The following is a 21144-nucleotide window of genomic DNA, read 5'->3' on the forward strand; positions in this document are numbered from 1 at the left end:
ATACAGAACTCAAGTAAGCTTCTCGCAAATGAAACAAATTAAGATTGTAAAGAAAACGAATTTACTAACAGGATAAAATCACAAACAAGAATGATTGTCTAACAAGGTTTTGCTCATAAACTTTTTATCACATCTTATACAGATATACGGTCTTTCGCCTGTGTGATAGCGCATGTGTATTTTTAAAGAACTTCGTTGAGAAAAAGTCTTCAAGCACACGTTACACACGTATGGTTTCTCTTTCGTGTGTACCCTGTTATGGATACGTAGCATTCCCGATCTGTTGAAGGTTTTGCCACATGTATTACATTTGAATGGCCTCTCGCCGTTATGGATTCTCATGTGATCTTTCAAAGAACTGGCCGTAGTAACCGATTTTCCACACAATTCGCAGACCAATTTCGACGGACCCTCAACGTGCTGTATAATATGTTTCTTACAGGCCTGCAAACTGACGAAACTCTTACCGCACATTTTACAATTATGTTCCGGCGACTTGTAATCGGGATTATGTTTAACGACGTGATCCTGGAGACCTTTCTCGGTCACGAACGGTCTGGAACAAACCGGACACTCGAACTTGATACCTTCGTGGTTCGTCTTCTCGTGCTGGATCAGACCGTTCTGGCTCCGAAAGCCTTTACCGCACTCTTTGCAAATAAACTCGAAAGACTTCTGATGCACGAACTTAATGTGATCTTTGAGAGCGTATTTGGTCCAGTATTGACCTCCGCATATGTCGCAAGAGACCCTGGCCAGGTCCTGATGCGAGAACCGCTGGTGTTTCTTGAGCATGTAAGCGAACCTGTACTTTTTCGGGCACAGATCGCACAGGTGGGTTTTCTCTCCGTGAAAGGTTTTGTGCTTGCTCAGTTGACGTTTAGTCGAGTATTCCTTACCACACTGATTGCATCTGAACGGACCAGCTACCTTATGGGGCGTGTTTAATTCAAGAGGTTCAGATTTAACAAAAACAAATCTGAAAAATATATTCATTATAATATATTACGTATAAAGATACTGAATGCGTTCTTAACTTACGAACCCTCACCGTTAGGTATCCGGTTTCGAATTAAATTATTACCAAAAAATATTAATTTTATTTTGTGAAAACACAAATTTAAATAAAAATAAATTTCCAAAATATATGTGCATTTAAATACTTCTTTCAAAAATATGTAATAATTAATTCTTATTATTTGTAATATCAATTATAATAGTCAACCAAACCTACCGCTTGATAAAATTGGAATTCTGCGATACTTTTATGGCTTTAAAGTAAAATTTAAAAGACAAAAACATGGGAAGTGTATATTACATTTATTGAGGAATAATGTCCAAATAAACGTTAATAACACAAAGGTTTCCTTTTTATACTTTGCGACTGTACAACGCCAATGGAAGCCTCGCGCCGATAACTGATGTCACTGTAAAGCTTATTATTTTAAATCGTATACATCTTAATTTATTAAATATATTAATCTTCACCGCGAATATTTATAACTTCCCAAAAATTTGAGGTCTCACAAAATCATAATGTTCCGCTTTCACACGAAAATCGTCAAGTACCAAAAAAAGTAATTGATTTGATTGATTAAAGAAACTGTTTCAATATCGGTTCTGAATATACGTAAGACGACTTGGGTTGGGTTGGGAAGTGATCTTAAAGGATCTATATAAGATCACAAAAAAGTACAAAGTTAAGATCATTCTTTAAAATAAAAGCAAAGTTAATTATAGTAGAAAAATAAAAATAAAAACAAACAAAATGTTTATTTTATTTCCTTTAGATTTAGACGTAATAAATATTAAACAGGCGTCAAGTCAGGAAGGTCAAAACTCAAGAATTGCCTTACATAACATATGAAAGGCACCTATGTAGAAAAATGATGACAGCAGTATATTAACATCACCAACAAATATAATTGAAGTCAGATAAAGGGTTCATCACAAAAAAGAATTAAAATAAACAAGTTACGATATATAAAATTAATAAAAATGTACTGAAATAGTTGAAGATTCATTTACTTATCATTACTTGATAAGATGTATGAAAATAAATGTGATAACGTTAAATAATAAAATTGATAAAAAAATAAAGTTAAAAATGACAATAAACATAACTACATTTGTGTTTTTTTAATCAATGTAGAATTAACTGAAAAACAAGCAATAATATTCGCGCTTCTTCAGAATTTCATCTTGCGATATTTAGTGTGTAAACCTATAAAAAAACTATAGTAGTTTTACATTGATTTTTATTAAAGACATGTCATTAAAATGTACAAGATATAAAACACTCTATACTTATAAACTGCTTGAGCGACAGTTACAATAAAAATGGTAAAAACATATATACATTCAATGAGATTTACTGTAATGCCCGATTACAATAATAAATTGATTACCTAATAACAGTACATATATTAGATACAAAATATTATAAGACAGGACCACTTAAAAAGAAGAAGAAGAAGAAACCAGAGGAAGACCGGCTGTAAATTAAATCAAAAATACAGAAAGAATTCTGAGAAATTGGACTGAACACATCACACTGGAAGACCATTAAATAAGTTGACATTCAATAGAGATGTTAACGAACGGCGCTTGAAATTTAAAAAATATTATAATTTTATTTTTAGATAAAATGTATACATGACAAGTTTTATTATTAAAAAACTGCCGCTGTCAAGAAATTAAAAAGAATAAATTAACGTAAGATAATAAGGAAACAGGTAATGGCCTTCTTCGTTCTATGCACCTCTGCATCCACAATAAAACACAACTGAAATATATACCACCAAAATATAATCTGTTGACAAGGAGGATGCACAGTTGGCTCAATTAAATGGTTTCTATCCCATTCTCTAAAAAGATCTGGTTTTTGTTCATCAAACTTCTTCGAGCATCCGTTGATATTTGAGTCAATTATATATGGATTCGAAACCAGAAATTTCGAATTATTTATTACTCGAACCTCTGGTTGTTTACCACTGCCGTGTAGTTTCTTCAAAGCAATGCAGTGCTCTTTACTCATAAGAAGGAGAATAATGTTTAAAGCAATAATGTTTTATTGTTGATGTCATTTTTAGTCTAAAAACGGTTTTCGTATCGTTTACACATAAACAGAACTACGAATCTTGTCATATATTAACCAGATGCAACACGGATCAATCAAGTCTATCCCTAGAGGATTTCAGAGGGATGGTTCTTCTTGAAATGAGCTTTCAAAGGTCCCCGTTGCGTGAACCGTTTATTGCAAACTGGACATATATGTTTCTTTTCTTTCGTGTGCACAACAATATGGCTCTTTAGCTGTTTCTTCGATACAAAATTCTTCTCGCAGTACGAACACTGAAAGGGTTTCTCGCCCGTGTGAGTTCGCAAGTGGTCATGTAAGCTTGATGTACTCGATACGCACTTCATGCAGACCTCGCACTGGTACAACTTCCTTCCGTTTTTGTGTTCTCTCAAATGACGCTTGAAGGAAACAATATGAATGAACACCTTCGGGCAATACTCGCATACAAACTTTCGGTTTTCGTCATGGACTATCTTGTGTCGTCTCAAAGCATCTTTGGTCTTGAACGATCTCTTACAATTAACTTCGTCGCAGGGCAACCGTTCTGTTTGGGGGTGGTTTACCTGTACGTGTTGTTGTAGATAACTACGCAAAGGAAACCCTTTACCACACTTATCACAGTAATATTTGATTTCTCTTTGATGAGCTAGGATCTTATGTTGTTGGCAGGTATACTTGTTGGCGAACTGACGGCCACATTCCTCACAATCCCACGGTACTTGTTTCCTTGGGATCAACTTAATGTGCACTCTTTTCTCGTGGTACCGTTTTCGACACTCCATGTAAAAACCTTTACCGCAGTAACTGCAGTAAAAACGAAAATCGTGCGTGTGGACTAAGACGATGTGCTCCTTCAGAAAGATGTTGCTGGTGAACTGATTTCCGCAGAATTGACATGAATACTTTCCGGTTTTCGTGTGTTTAAATGTTATCCTAAAAAAAAGATAATCATTAACAATAAAAATCAATAGATATTATACTAAATATAACTACTTACATTTGCATTTAAAAATATATCTATGAAAGTTAATACCAGTAGAATATTCAACAATAGCAGGTAATTAAAAATTGCGAAATAACTTGGGATCTATTATATCGTAGATAATATGAGCAATTTCATAATAATTTACGTAATTACTTTTTATTTGCGTTGCTATTCAATCTGCTTATATCAGTCTGCTACTACTTAATTTACATAATTTAATTTCTCCACACTTGATGACTCTCTAAGCTCGAGGACATAATTTTGAGTCAATTAAAGATATTAAAAGAAAGCTTTAAAGCATACTTCAGAAACGGAATGTAACAACTATCTTCAAGACAATGAATCCAACACTAAAAAGGACGAAATAAACTTGAAAAAGGTCTATTTTTAAGGCTATTTTTTAACGTACAACAAATAGATATATATTTTTAAAGAAAGTAATATGTTAATATTGTGTAAAAATAACTTACTTGAACTATATAAAACCATCTACCCAACGATAATAATTATTTATATTCAAAACGATGAACGAAAATAAATCATAGAAATAAAAGGGGACATACTCTGCACCCTATTGCGTTGTACTCTACTACATTATTTAAATTTATATTTTGCATTAGATAGTAGTAGTACTTAGAACTATATTAATTTATAAAATTAATTTATTACAATTGTTCTGTTGTACTTGCACAAACATACAGGCAGGACGAGTGTAGGATGTACATCAGTGAGGTTAGGAGTATTTTACGACTAACCAGTATAGTTATTTGACTTTTAATCCAATCTGGTCTGCTTCTTGTCTAATATGATGGTCTTATTTTTAGTCTACACAATATGGTCTTATTAAATTAAAAATAAAATATGATAAAATACGAAAAATTATTAGTTCTTTAGCATAAATAAATCATCACAGTACATAATATTGACAAAACGCATACAGGGACATTTGAGGGAAATTGGTAAAAAATACAAAGCTAATGTTATTATTATACTACACTTGATTATATATTAATATACAGTATGTTCATCAAAACGTTCCAATAAGCAAGCACCCTTTTAATTTGTTATTAAAATTTAAATGGAACAATTCACTTGCTTAAATCAACATATGTTAGAAATAATTCACAACTTAGGACTGTACCTAATATCAAGTTTAATAAATCCATTCATTCAATCGTTGCAAATATAGATTGAAACGATGTATGAAAAGAGGCTGGATGTATGAATATTACACGAGTTAAACCAAATACACTTTATTTATAAAATTTCCATCGGTAGACCCCTGCAATTTTTTGCAACCCACCTTATAATCCAGACCTGGCACCAATTAAATGAGTTTAATGAAAAAATAATGGATTTCTTTTTATATTCGATGACATAGTCAACGCGTATTCTTTGAACCTTTCAACCTTCCATTCTCACTCCATTCCTCCTGCGGATGAGCCTTCAGGAAATGAATTTTCATGGAACCATGTTGGGTAAAACATCTCCCGCATATTTTACAGGAATACGGTTTTTCCTTGGTGTGGACCACTCGGTGGACTTTTAACAGTAATTTTCTACTGAAATTTTTATCACAGAATTCGCAGTTGAATGGTTTCTCTCCGGTATGCACGCGAATATGATCTCTTAGACTAGTGGACGACATTAGTGTCTTATCACACAAGTGACACTTGAAACCACAAGCTATTCCATCACTGTGTTTCAATTTTACGTGTTGCTTTAATGATAAAGGATGATGAAAGATCTTGGAACAGTGGTTGCAGTACAATGTCCTCCTATCGTCCTGGTGAGTCGGTAGATGATATTTCAAAGCTGCCTGTGATTTGTATTGTTTACTGCATCCTTGGACGGGACAATGGATATATTGGATCGGGTCGGTCTCAGTTCTATGATGTCTCTTTTTATGCAAGTTCAACTGATTTACATTAACAAAACCCTTCCCGCATTCCTCACAGAAAACGGTGAAATCTTTCATGTGTACTGATCTTTTGTGAATGTCAGCAGAGTTTCTCGTAGAGTACATTTGTCCACAGATGTCGCAAGGGTGTTTGGTTTCCTTCTTATGTACCATCAGTATATGGTGCTTCAAATACCAATTCTCTTTAAATTTTTTCAAGCATATATCACATTTATATCTTCTCTCTGCATGAGATCTCATATGAAAATATAGTCGCGACGAATCAACATGTTTTTGGCATATTCTGCATTGAATTTGATGTTCAGCATGACGTTTCAGCGATTTGGCTTTCATATTGCTAAAACACGAAAGCATTAGGGCGAACGTTTATAAAGAAATACAATACAGGTTTAATTGTTTTGATTTTTATTTTTTTTTTAATAATATTTTGGAACATTTATTTACGCATTTTTGTGATTTTACGTAAAAACTATTAAGATGCAAATCGTTTTACATAATAAATGACTGGCCCCAAAATGTATACATCTTATTTGTTGAAGTATATTGCTGAAGTTTAATTATCAAACTGTTTAAAAATTAATAAATAAAAAGCTCAACTCAATATAATCATTATATAACTTCAAACATTTTATAATGAATACTTTCTGAATGAATGTTAATGAATGTAATGTCTCATATATTTTTTTAATAACTTAAAACGAATACAGGGTGGTCATCCGAGAGTCAGTAGTCAACGGTCAGTCAGTCAACAAAGTTGTAAAAAATGTATTTTCATCATTAAAAAAAAAATTCCAACCCCTTCAGTTAAAAGAATGTGAAATAATGCAAGCAAAAGTGGAAAAAAAGATGGACAAAAAACAAATTCCACTGAATTTATACACATATTTCTTGGAATCTAAATAAATATTTTTTAATACTTGTGTTTCATATATTATTATATGGACTGTCCACTGGACACACTGTATTACAACTTGGGCAAAACCAAGATGCTTTTTATTGAAATTATTGTCAAGTAGTACATTGTAAATACTTTTTAGTATATTCAGAACGCCAACGTATTTTAATCAGAGGAATTTAAGTTAAAGTGAATTATAAATATATTATTACCATTTATATTAAACAAAATAAAAAAATGTATAAAAATATATTAACAAAATGATCGTATACATGTTTATTATGTTGATTTAAAAAAGTCAATTTGCTTAAGCGAACTTTGCCCGGAATGGTCCTTCTTGACGTGTATATTTAAACTGCCTTTTTGAGTAAAACTTTTGCCGCAATACTCGCAGGAATGCGGTCGTTCTTTCGTGTGTACCACCAAATGCACCTTCAAGTATTTCCTCGCAGTAAAGGACTGCCCGCAGTGTTCACAAACGAATGGCCTCTCGCCGGTATGAGACCGGAAGTGGACTTCCAAACTACGCTTTGACGTATACTGGTTTCCACAAAGGCTGCAGGGATACTTTTTCGGGTCGATATGTCTGCTTAAATGTCTCCTGTATAAAGAGATGTGCTGAAACGCTTTGTTGCAATGAGAACAGACGTAATTAGCACCGACTTTTAAGTGCACCACCTGAATGTGATACTGCAGAGTTGCGTTGGAACGAAAATGTCGATTACATCCATCGAAGTTGCAGGAAAAAACGCTGATTTCCTTATCGTGAACTTTTCTGACGTGTGTCGTCAATTCGGTGACGTACAAAAAACCTCGCCCGCACTGCTCACAACGAAGATTGAAATCCTTGAGATGAATGGTCTTCTTGTGGTACTCGGCTCGGTATTTCGTTGAAAATATCTTGGCGCAAACGTCGCAAGGATATTGGACCCCCTTATTCTCGTGCACTCTCTCTACGTGCAACTTCAAATACTGTTGGCTTCGAAAAGTCTTGTCGCACTGATCGCAACTGTGAATCTGCTTTTTCCGTTTCACCTTGTGCCACACTACGTGCCTGTCGTACCTCTCTTTACGCACAAATTTATCACATACCGAACATTTCCTAAACATCCAGGATGGGTCGCAGACCAGACTGTGCTTCAATAAGGCGAAATTCGTCGGGAACATCTTGCTGCATCGTTGACATTCATGCGTCCATGGGTCATCGAAGTTAAAACTAAAAAGATAACGTTTATAAAAACTAGAACTTTTTTGGTCTGTAATACTGATGGAAAAGAAAAATTAACGATTATTTTAAAATAAAAATATATTTTGTTTACGTATCTTTTAAACACCAGTTAATTACTAATATTATAATTAGCGTTGAAGGGTAGGAAAGGAACAGATTTGCATCGAAAAAATTGCATTATCCTCTCTTTTACTTACTCTCTATAGTTGTTTTAAAATAAGCTAAATCAAAGTACAGCTTAACCTAAGAGTATTACTAACATACTAAGCTAATGATGTTGATGAAATATAAATGTGTATATAAATGGTATATAATTGATAAATACAAAGAGACCTTTAGACTTATTGATGGGAAACTGAACGTGCGTCATTTAAGATGATGTTAAGAGCATTTATAAAAACAGAAAATTGGTCGGCCCATAATACGGATGGAAAAGAAACAACAATGTCTGTGTTAACATAAAAATATATTTTGTTTATGCATAAGGATTCCATTAATTACAATTAATTACTTATACGATGCTTAGTGTTGAAGGGCGGAAGAGGAACAGACGTTACATTGAAAAAATGGAAGTGTATTACTCTCTAATTTTACTTAATTTCTATAAAGCTGTCAAAGTATTCGTTAAAATAAACTAAATGAAATTAGAGATAAACTTAAGCTAAAAGTGTTACTAATCTAATGATGTTGATGAAATACATAAAATGTGTACATAAATGGTGTAGAATTGATAAATACGAAGAGATCTTTAAACTTACTGTTGGATAGATGAGCATGCAATTTAAGAATAGATTCTATTGTTTAAATCGGTAAGCTGTAGGTTTCCTCGTGTTACAAAGTACACCGCCTTGCAAGTCTTGTAAATTGTTTTTTTGTTAACCATCCAAAATATGCGACCAGCTGTACAATATGCCATTGAAAATATTATAGTTTTTCTAAAACTTGCAAAGATGTATTTCGTTCTGTTTTGTACGGGTTTTCCGCAATTTATCTATCTTCACCATCTACGTTTTTTTAAAATATAAACGAAATATATAATTTTTAGGTACATAGCTCTTAAAACTAAGAATAAAAATGTAACTAAAATTACTGTTGAGTCTCAACACGTCGATATAATTACATTGTGTAACACAATTTTTCAAACATAATTAAAATTAGGTGTTTTGAATTCCTTAATCCATTGTTACAAAGATTATCTACTGATACGGTTATCTAACACGTCTCATTGCTTAGCAATAGTTTGAACATTATTTACGCTTAAAAGCTGTACTACTCCACAATGACAGCCAATATTCTTCCGTACCTATTGAATACGACTGAAAGTTTGTACTATTTGTGAAGATTTGCCACAAAGAACTGAGTTTCATTGTGGTAAATCAAACATAATGTGTACCTCTTATTCCAACAAAAAATGTGATTCTTCCACCCTTACATATGAAACCTGCCATGGATAAAAATGGTAAAGGATTTTTATATTTGAAAACTGTTTTCTCTAAATAAAATGATGATAAATTAAAAGGACACATTTTTTTTGGTCTACAAATAAAAAAATAATGAATTCTTACCGCGAAAAATTTAGCGGCTCGGTTATCTATAAAGAATAATCTTAGGATGGTGAGTGACGAATAAGGTGAACACTTTCACCTGCATATAAAACAGATAGAAGAGCGTTATAAAGGAAGATGGAATGTTAAAATGTTAGCAGATTATGCTGGTTTGTAATGAAAGAGGATTCTACTATTCAAAAGAAAAAAGTTAAGGTTTCGACATTTTCTTTCACCATATATAGCTCATTTTTTCTATTAGCCACTGAAACCTGCTCTATTTTTGTTCATTGTCTATTTGTAAATATATATTACTATTTTTTTATAAAATTAATAATATGACTTGAAATGTTCATACAATCTTTATTTAATTACAATACTTTAAATTATCTTAACTTAAAAATGGTACGTTACAAAAAATCGTTCAAATTTTTGTGATCAATAGATACAATTTGTCAAATAAGCCGTTCTATTAAATTATAGAACAAAAAAATTGTCACACAATGTTATTATTTGTGGCAGAGTAATTTCATTTAGTTTCGTGTTAAACAATACCCGATTATATCGATACAACATAAAATGTTAAAACAATGTGTTCAATATATAAAGAGGTATTATAGGCGACACAAATACTACATCAGAAGTACTTAACATCCTTTATGAAAATAATGTCAACAAAACAAAAACGCATTACATTTTATCACAATATACATTCAGTCAAAAATATTTATTAAAATATTGTTAAAACTAAAACAGCCAAAATAATGCAATAGAAAACACACTAAAAGTGAAAAAATAAATCTAGGATCTAAAGTTACTGCAACGTTCGAAAATTAAGAACGAAGTGAGGGTTGGTAACACTTCGTAACTAAATCATAGAAAATAATTATAGGAAGACGAAGACGTTACGACGTTCGTATTAAATTAAAGCGATTTATAAACGATGATAATGACGTAGATAAAAAATAAGAATGTTTTTATTCCCAAACGGCTATTTTCGGACAAAAACATATAGAAACCAAGACATGTCTTTAGATATATCACATAAGAATTTACCGTTCCAGTAAAACAGTTAGACAAATATTAGTACATAGACAAACTACCAATACGTCGGTAAATATTTCTGATAAACTATATAGTTTTACAACCGTTTTCTAAACTCTAATAAACCACATCATATTACATCAATATAGAAATATCGAGAAAGGATATGAATCAAATAGGTCCAAAAATCCAGAATGGCTTCGTTCTCGTTTTTCACTCGGTTGGGGAGATTGAAAAAAATTTAGGAAAAGCAAATAAACTGATCAACAGAAGCATATACCAAACAAATCCTGATTGAAACTCAATTGAAACATTATTTTTAAAAATTCGGGGAAATTAGATTTTATATTCAATATTATTAGAATTCATAAAGTGTTATGTTTACTTATCTCTTTATGGCACACCTACCCAACCCTTCCATGACCATATTTTTGTTAAAAAAAGAACATTATAACGGAGTCCTAAAGAAATATTTATCTATACAAAACACAATCAAGACAACAATTTCCTTAAATGGTTAATAAAATAAATATTACTAATTTCTCGAAGAACTATTCTTAATAATTTTACATTATTGATCCGCCAGAAAAAAATGGGTTACTGAAAACATGTACAAACAACAACTCTTTTGACCAGAAGGGTCACCGAAGGTACGCCCTTCCCTTGAATCCGTCATCAAGTAGTTTCTAGGAACTATACTAGAATAAAATTATAATTTGGCATCCGGCTGGTGTGAATGAAATTTTTTAAAATGTCTAAGTAAACCTGTACGTGTCGCAAACCCTTTTTTACATACTGTACAAACGTGCGAATGTGCTTTCATATGTACCCTTACATGACTCTTCACGTGTTGCTTTGTTTTGAAGCGTTTTCCACAAACGTCGCAAACGAACGGTTTCTCTCCTGTATGAATTCGTAAGTGAATTCTAAAACTTGCTGTCGAGCCGAGCGTCTTCCCACATATATGGCAGGAATGCGGTGGTCGACCGTTTTTGTGATAACGCAGATGTGTCTTATAGGCCAACGGATGTGTGAACACCTTATCACATTGAACGCAGACTAATTCCGGACGATCTTTCGCATGAACGGCATAAATATGATAATCCAATGAATATTTACTTGTGAAGGTCTTTAAGCAACCTTCCATGGAACATGGTAATATAGTAACTTCGCCTTCGTGTACACGTCTCTTATGGACATCCAAGCGGGCTTTATACAAAAACCCCTTCCCGCATAACGCACAATAGAAATCAAAGTTTTTCAGGTGAGCGTGCCTCTTATGCTCCTTCATACCCAGCTTAGTTGTCAGTTTCACACCGCAGATATCGCACTCGTACGATTCCATGATTCCCCGATGAACTCTGTCGATGTGACTATTTAAAATATTCGCCCTACTGAACGTCCTAGGACATTCTGGGCATGACACCTTCAATGACAAATCACGTTTGTGGACACGGTTGATGTGATTAGTTACATATCGCTTATAAAAGAACGTTTTGTGACATTGTGGGCACGAGTGCAAAGGCTTGGTACCACCTCCGTTGGTAGAAGCGAACACACATTTACTTTCGTGATCCAAAAGAAGAGCGTATGTTTCGAAAGCAAAGTTACAAGACGTACAGTGGTAGTTAGTCGAAATATCAAACTCCAGCTTCCTAAAAAACATTAATGTCATATTACAATGCATTAACATTAAAATATTTGTATTGGAAATGCATTAATTTTGAAAGGATTTATAATATGTACAATATAACACCTTAAAATTAAAAAATGCACTATAATCTCTTTTTCATCACTTTTTTAGGTCAGTAAATATTTAATGAATAAATTTAATTCATTATTTAGATTGTACAACACTTAAAATGTTTGCATCTAGAGTAATAATATTACAATTTGGCATCTGGCTCAGATGAATGCCATTTTTTCATATGCTTACGTAAACCTTTCCGTAACGCAAACCTTTTTCCACATACAGTACAAACATGCGAAAGTTCTTGCGTATGCGCCACTATTTTATGATCCTTTAGTCTTGGCATTGAAATGAAACCTTTTTCACAAACATTGCAAACAAACGGTTTCTCTCCTGTATGAGTTCGTAAGTGAGTCTTGTAAGTTCCCGAACAGCTTAGCGTTTTCTCGCATACGTAACAGAAATACAGCGATTGGTCATTTTCGTGCTTTCGCAAATGTTTCTCGTAGTGACCTGGATGTGTGAACACTTGACCACAAGGAACGCAAACTAAATTCGGACGATCTTCCGCATGAACGGCTTGAATATGACGTTTGAAGGCAGGTTTAGTTTTGAATGTTTCTCCGCAACCTTCCACGGGACAGGATATTATGGCAGACTCGTGGTCGTGTACCCGTCTCAAATGCGCATCCAAGAGGCCTTTCAACATATACCCCTTCCCACACAACTCACAGTGAAAATTGAAGTTTTGCAGGTGAACGGAATTTTTATGATATCTCATACCTATCTTAGTTGTCAGTTTCACACCACAAATATCGCACTCATGATACACCTCCATTCCTCGATGAGCTTTGTTGATGTGAATATTTAAAGTCTTCTCCTGCTTAAACAATTTAGGGCATTCTGGACAATATATCCATCGGGCTACTTTACGTTTGTGAACATTGGTGAGGTGTTTGGAGAGTGAATTCTTACTAGCGTACGTTTTGTGACATTCCGGGCAAGTAGGCAAGGGTTGTATATCGTATTTGCTAGGAGGAACGACAACGCACCGACTTTCATGATCTAAAAGTTCATCGTACGTTTTAAAGCCAAAGTTGCAGGAGGTACAATGGTAGCTAGAACAAGTATCATACTCCAGTTTCCTAAAAAAAGATCAATGTCATTTTACCATTCTTTAACGTTAAAATATTAGTAATGATTTAATTTTGAGGGGTTTATAATACATAGAGTCATATGTAGTGTTGTATATTTAAACAAAATGCCACTAAACATAACACATCCAGTCAATTTTCTACCTGAAACAGCTAAGGCAACAAGGCTCAAATCCTACATGAGTTCATACCAGGCTAGGAAATTGATGTAGAAGTACGTTTCTCATTTCAATTGTGATCGTCCATAGGGAAAAGTGTCAAATTCAATGAAGAAAATAATAGTCATTACAATGTTAAGCTTATTAGCAAAACTGGGTACAGTGGGATATTTTCTGGGACAGTCGGTGGGCTGACATATCGAACACTAGGCCAGTTACTAAAAAATCCAAGAGGCTGAAATAATTAAAATCCATATACTTACACTACATACCCCACTGACTCTGACGGTTGGCTTCTACACAATTGATAAAAGTATGCGTTGTTCAATCAAAGAAGTTCAGACATAATTAACTGGAATCAAAACCATCATTAATGGGATATCATAAAACTCCTAGCGACAAACACGTACAAAAGAAAACTAAAATGACATTGAAACATGACATCATACATTATGAAATCACTGAAAATCCGTAATAGGTCTAAACATCTTCATAGTTGACCGTATTAACCGACACTTTTTTCAATTGATGATGATGCAGGTGAGCAATATTTAAAATGCGTATAAAGATATAGAATCTAGATTATCATTAGATACTAAAAGAGTTTTAACCTTTGAAAAGCCTGGCGTATCCTTATTAACTAGGAATGAACTCTTCCTGTTGGGATATCTTAAAAGTATATTTCATATCAGCAACCGGGAGTTTATTGAAGAATTAAAAGAAGAAATTTAACACTAAACTTTGAAGATCCACACAAAAGTACAAAGGTTCCATACGAAATTTTATATATAATAGTTGTACCAGTTCACAAGCTTAAAACGTTTCGAATTTTGGATTTTTGGTTCGAATTTTTTTCTTCTACAGCCTTCAAGTATAAAGATCGGATAAAAAATTTAATATTCTAATTTTACTTGTCACCCTTATGTCACTTCTACGAACTATGCTAGATTTAGAGTAATATTACCATGATATTACGCATTACTATATGAATGACATTTCTCGAAATGTTTACGTAAAGAGTCCCGCAACGCAAACTTTGTTTCACATACAGTACAAACGTGTTAACGTTCTTTCGTTTGCACTACTCGATGTTCCCTTAGTCATCGCAATGAAATGAAAGCTTTTTCGCAAATGTTACAAATAAACGGTTTCTCTCCTGTATGAGTCCTTACGTGAATTTTGTAAGTTCCCGAACAGCTAACGTTTTCTCACATACGTAATAGAAATAGAGCGATTGGTCATTTTCATGCTTTCGCAAATGTTTCGCATAGTGACCTGGATGTATGAACACTTGACCACAAGGAAAACAAACTAAATTTGGACGATATTCCGCACGAACGGCTTGAATATGACGTTAAAAGCAGGTTTAGTTTTGAATACTTTTACGTAACCATCCACGGGGCAGGATATTATAGCAGACTCATGATCGTGTACCCGTCTCAAATGCGCATCCAAGAGGCCTTTCACCATATAACCCTTCCCATACAACTTACATTGAAAATTAAAATTTTTGCAGGTGAACGGAATTTTTATATTTCATACCTCTCTTAGTTATCAGTTTCACACCACAAATATCGCACTCATGCTACATCTCTATTCCTCGATGGGCTTTGTTGATGTGAATATTTAAAGTATTATCCTGCTTGAACAATTTAGGACACTCTGGACAACATATCCGTCGGGCTACTTTACGTTTGTGGACATTGGTGAGGTGTTTTACATAGTGAATTCTTACTAGCGTAAGTTTTGTGACATTCCGGGCAAGTAGGCAAGGGTTGCATGTCATCTTTGCTAGAAGGAACGACAACCCACTGATTTTCATGATCCAAAAGTTCATCGTACATTTTAAAGGCAAAGTTGCAGGACGTACAATGGTAGTTAACACAAGTATCATATTCACGTTTCCTAAAAAAACAACAATGTCATTTTATAATGTTTTATTATAAGAATATTTCTGTTGGTAGTGATTTAATTTTGAGGAATATATAATAGATAGAGCAATATTAAGTGTTGTAGCCTATATAATAAAAATTCTATTAAACATAACTCATGGAGCCATTTTATTACTAGAACCGGTCAAGTCGATAGGCCAATGCTATATGACTTGATGTCCTGTTGTGGAATGGGTATAGATGTTATGTCTCTGAATGTAATTATGATCGTCCATATGAACGAGTGTAACTTCAATAAAGAAAAAATAGCCATTACAATATTACGCCAATAAATAGGCTCTGGGTAAGACAGGATGTTCTGGGGTAGTTTTAAAATTGATTACTCACCAGGTGGGATGACATGTCAAAATGTAGGTCCTGTATCTTAAGTAGTAGTTAGCCTTTAGCAGGAGTGACTAAAAAATCAGAGAGAGTGAAGTAATTTGAATTGTGGATTTGTTGGTTCAAATTTCCTCTTCTATATTCTTGAAATATAATGTTGACAAATATCTGATGAAAGTAAATGTAATAACATAATTACATTTTGTAATGCTTGAAATGTGTGCCTCTAGACCAGAATACCTCCACAAATAATTTCTACCAACTATGCTATATTAGTAGGACTATATGACATCTGATGCGAATGTATTCGTTTTAAATGCCTGCGTAGGCGCTTCGCTAACGCAAACCTTTTTCCACATACAGTACAAACATGTGAAAGTTCTTCCGTGTGCACCACTATCTCATGTTCTTTTAGGCTTCGCATTGAAATGAAACCTCTTCCACAAACTTTGCAAACAAACGGTTTCTCTCCTGTATGAGTTCGTAAGTGAGTCTTGTAAGTTCCCGAACAGCTTAGGGTTTTCTCACATATGTAACAGAAATACAGCGATTGGTCATTTTCGTGTTTTCGCAAATGTTTCTCATAGAGACTTGAATGTGTGAATGCTTGACCACATGGAACGCAGACTAAATTTGGACGATCTTCCGCATGAACGGCTTGAATGTGACGTTTAAAAGCAGGTTTACTTTTGAATACTTTTACGCAACCATCCACGGGGCAGGATATTATGGCAGACTCGTGGTCGTGTATCCGTCTCAAATGCGCATCCAAGAGGCCTTTCAACATATACCCCTTCCCACACAACTCACAATGAAAATTGAACTTTTTGAGGTGAAGGGCATTTTTATGGTATATCAAACCAATCTTAGTTGTCAGTTTCGCACCACAAATATCGCAATCATGATGTTTCTCGATTCCTCGATGGACCTTGTTGATGTGAGTATTTAAAGTCTCCACCTTCTTGAATATTTTAGGACATTCTGGACAATATATCCAACAGGATTCCTTATGTTTGTGGACACGGTTGATGTGATTAGAGAGTGAATTCTTACTAGCGTACGTTCTGAGACATTCCGGGCAAGACGGCAAGGACTTAATATCATCTCTGCTAGGAGGAACAACAGTGCATTGATTTTCATGATCCAAAAGTTGAGCGTAGATTTCGAAGGCAAAGTTGCAGGACGTACAATGATAGCTAACACAAGAGTCATACTCCAATTTCCTAAAAACAAATCAAAGTCACTTTATGTTGCTTTAACATTAAACTATTTCTAATGATAATGATTTAATTTTGACGGGTTCATAATTTATAATAGATAGTGTTGTATATATTAATAAGCAATATTAAGTCTTGTATAAGCAATAAAAATTCTATTAAACATAACTCATCTATCCAATTTGCTACTCGAAACGGTCAAGGTAATAGGGCAGTCCTACATGAATTCATATCCTGCTGGGGAACAAATAAAGATGTGCCTCTGATTATAATTATGATCGTCCATAGAGAAGAGTGTCAAATTCAATAAAGAAAATAATCATCATTAGGATATTACACCAATAGTTAGACTGGGTAAAGCAGGATGTTTTCTGAGATAGTTTTAAAATTGATCACTCGCCAATTGATCGGCCAACACGTCAAGTAGTGGGGTTAGTTACCAAAAAATCCAAGAGAGTGAAGTAATTTAAATTGTGGATTTTGTGGTGCGCGTATTCTTCTTCTATATTCTTGAAATATGCTGTTAATAAATATCTGATGAAAATGCATTTAATTATTTATGAACATTTTATAATATTTGAAATGTGTGCCTCTAGACCAGAATACCTTCACAAATAATTTCTACCAACTATGCTATATTAGTTGGACTATATGATATCTGATGCGAATGTATCTGTTTTAAATGCCTGCGTAGACGCTTCGCTAACGCAAACCTTTTTCCACATAAAGTACAAACATGTGAAAGATCTTCCGTGTGTACCACTATCTTATGTTCCTTTAGGCTTTGCATTGAAATGAAACCTTTTTCACAAATATTGCAAACAAATGGTTTCTCTCCTGTATGAGTTCGTATATGAATTTTGTAACTTCCCGATGAGCTCAGCGTTTTCTCACATACGTAACAAAAATACAACGATTGCTCATTTTCGTGCTTTCGCAAATGTTTCTCGTAATGACCTGGATGTGCGAACACTTGACCACAAGGAGCGCAAACCAAATTCGGACGATCTTCCGCATGAACGGCTTGAATATGACGTTTGAAAGCAGATTTAGTTTTGAATACTTTTACGCAACCATCCACGGGGCAGGTTATTATGGCAGACTCGTGGTCGTGTACCCGTCTCAAATGCGCATCCAAGAGGCCTTTTGACATATACCCCTTCCCACACAACTCACAATGAAAATTGAAATTTTTCAGGTGAAGGGCATTTTTATGGTATATCAAACCAAACTTAGTTGTCAGTTTCACACCGCAAATATCACACTCATGATACACCAACATTCCTCTATGGACCTTGCTGAGGTGAATATTTAAAGTATCCGCCTTCTTGAATATTTTAGGACATTCTGGGCAAAATATCCAACCTGATTCCTTATTTGGTTTGTGGACACGGTTGATGTGATTGGAGAGTGAATTCTTATTAGCGTACGTTCTGTGACATTCCGGGCAAGACGGCAAGGATTTAATATCATCTCTGCCGGGAGGAACAACAGTGCATTGACTTTCATGATCCAAAAGTTGAGCGTAGGTTTCGAAGGCAAAGTTGCAGGACGTACAATGGTAATTAACACAAGCATCATACTCCAATTTCCTAAAAAAAACATGAATGTCATCTTATTATGCTTTAATATTAAAATGTTTCTATCGGTAATGATTTAATTTTGAGGGATTTAAAATACATAGAGCAATATGTAGTGTTGTCTTGTATATTTAATCAAAATTCTAATAAATATAACTCATCTAGTCAATTTGTACCAGAAATGGTCAAGGCGATGTCTCGCTGACAAATGGGTATAAATGTAGGTCTCTGATAGTAATTATGAACGTCCATAGGAAAAAGTGTGAAAAACAATAAAGAAAATACTAGACATTACAATATTATACAAATAAAAAGGCTAGGTGAGCCAGGATGTTATCTGAGATAACTGAGTTTTAAAATTACCACTCCACTCACCAGTCGGTAGGCCAACCCGTCAAGCTGTAGATCAGTTACTAAAAAATGCAGGGGGATGAAGTCATTTGAATTGTGGATTTTTTGGTTCAAAATGTATTCTTTTATATTCTTGAAATATAATGTTAATAAATATCTGATTAAAATAAATTTATTTAAATACATTTTAGAATACTTAATGTGCATCTAGACCAGAATACGCTCTCAAGTAATTTCTACGAACTATGCTAGATTGTGATTACAATTTGGCATCCGACTGAAGCGAATGGCATTTTTTAAAGTGCTTACGTAAACCCTTCCGTAACGCAAACTTTTTCTCGCATTCAGTACAAACGTGTGACCGTTCTTTCGTATGAACCACTCCATGTTCCTTCAGTCGCTGTGGTGAATTGAAACCCCTTCCACATACGTCGCAAATATGAGGTTTCTCTCCTGTGTGAGTTCTTACGTGAATTTTGTAACTTCCCGAAGAGCTGAGCGTTTTCCCACATACATCACAGAAATACGGTGATTTACCATTTTTTTCGTGACTACGCATATGTTTCTTATAGACCAACGGAAGTGTGAAAACCTTATCGCATTGAACGCAGATTAATTCTGGACGATCATTCGCATGCACGGCTTGAAGGTGATAGTTCAGAGAATATTTAGTTTTAAATATCTTTGGGCAACCTTCCTCGGTACAGGGTATTATGGCAACCTCACGATCGTGTACCCGTTTCTTATGGACATCCAATGCGCCTTTAAAGATATATCCCTTCCCACACAACTCACAATGTACGTTGAACTTTTTTAGGTGAACGGCATTTTTATGGTTTATTACGTTCATCTTAGTTGTCAGTTTGGCACCGCAAATGTCGCACTCGTAATATTCCACGATTCCTCGATGAACTTTGTTCACGTGACTATTCAAAACCGACGTCCTGTCGAATGTCTTAGGACATTCTGGACAAGATATCCTGGGGATTTTACGTTTGTGGACATAGTTAATATGGTTGGTTAGATATCGCTTACAAGCGAATGTTTTGTGGCATTCCGGGCAAGTGGGCAAAGGTTTGATATCATCTCTGCCGGGGGAAGTAATAACGCATTGGTTTTCATGATCCAAAAGAAGGGCGTACGTTTCGAAGGCATAGTTACAGGACGTACAATGGTAGCTAGTACCATACTCCAATTTCCTAAAAAACACCAGCGTTATATTACAACGGTTTAAAATAAAATATTTGTATTGGTAGCTAATTAATTTTGAGGGATTTATAATAGATAGAGCAATATGTAGTGTTGTGTATTTAACCAAAATTTTACAAAACATCTCAATTTAGTATTCGAAACGGTAGAGACGATAGGGCAGTCCTACACATGTTCCTGTCCTGCTAGGAAATATATATAGATGTATGTCTTTGATTGTAATTGTGACCGTCCATAAGGAAGAATTTCAAATTTAATAAGGAAAATAATAGCCATTACTATATTATACTAATAAATAGACTGGATAAGGCAGGATGTTTTCCGTGGGATGACACGTCAAGCAACTGGTCAGTTACTAAAATATAATCCAAGAGGGTGAAGTAGTTAAAATCCATATACACCCCATTGACGCCTTGCTCGGTCAAGGAAATTAAATCAAAAGGATATCACAAAACTGCTAGAGACAAACATGTACAAAAGAAAACATGATATAATACGTTTTAAAATCGTTGAAAATCCTTAATAAGTCTAAATATTCAGATTTGATTTAACACTTAATAGTCACTTCTTCCGATCATTGATGACGTAGGTGAGTAATATTTTAGTTTTTATAAAAATATTCGAAATACGACTATTGAATCATGTTAGACGATTTAGCTTTCCAACAAAGAGGTAGTCTAGTCTAGTAGTTTTAATATTTGAAAAGCCTGTCGTAACCTGTTGGTCATACGGGATGTTGTGATTCAACGGGTCAAAATAATTAGTAAAGAGGTAGCATTAATTAGTATTTGTCTCCAATGAACTCTTGCTGTG

General features: G+C 34.3%; 3 protein-coding genes and 1 long non-coding RNA gene across 4 annotated transcripts in view; all 4 read right to left on the reverse strand.

Annotated features, from left to right (window-relative positions):
• Positions 1–21144, reverse strand: part of LOC143198704 (uncharacterized) — a 237424-nt gene that overhangs the window by 167993 nt on the left and 48287 nt on the right. The gene's annotated exons all lie outside the window — the stretch shown is intronic.
• On the reverse strand, positions 2245–4417 carry LOC143199042 (zinc finger Y-chromosomal protein-like). The gene is made up of 2 exons (XM_076408764.1): positions 4080–4417; positions 2245–4015 (listed from the first exon to the last, which is right to left on the reverse strand). The coding sequence occupies exons 1-2, from the start codon at positions 4085–4087 to the stop codon at positions 3187–3189; spliced, it is 837 nt and encodes a 278-aa protein (XP_076264879.1). The 5' UTR covers positions 4088–4417; the 3' UTR covers positions 2245–3186.
• Positions 12451–13728, reverse strand: LOC143198274 (uncharacterized; the record flags this gene model as incomplete). Its single annotated transcript, XM_076407404.1, has 2 exons — positions 12451–13534; positions 13688–13728. Coding segments are annotated over 2 exons (990 nt in total), but the record flags the coding sequence as incomplete, so codon positions are not given.
• LOC143199048 (uncharacterized) lies at positions 13791–15379 on the reverse strand. The gene is made up of 3 exons (XR_013006333.1): positions 15244–15379; positions 13974–14053; positions 13791–13919 (listed from the first exon to the last, which is right to left on the reverse strand). It is a non-coding gene; the product is annotated as an uncharacterized LOC143199048 (long non-coding RNA).

This window comes from Rhynchophorus ferrugineus, unplaced genomic scaffold, assembly GCF_030347505.1.
Source record: "Rhynchophorus ferrugineus isolate W39M unplaced genomic scaffold, kcgeb_rfMv2 rfM6, whole genome shotgun sequence".
NCBI lineage: Eukaryota > Metazoa > Arthropoda > Insecta > Coleoptera > Curculionidae > Rhynchophorus > Rhynchophorus ferrugineus.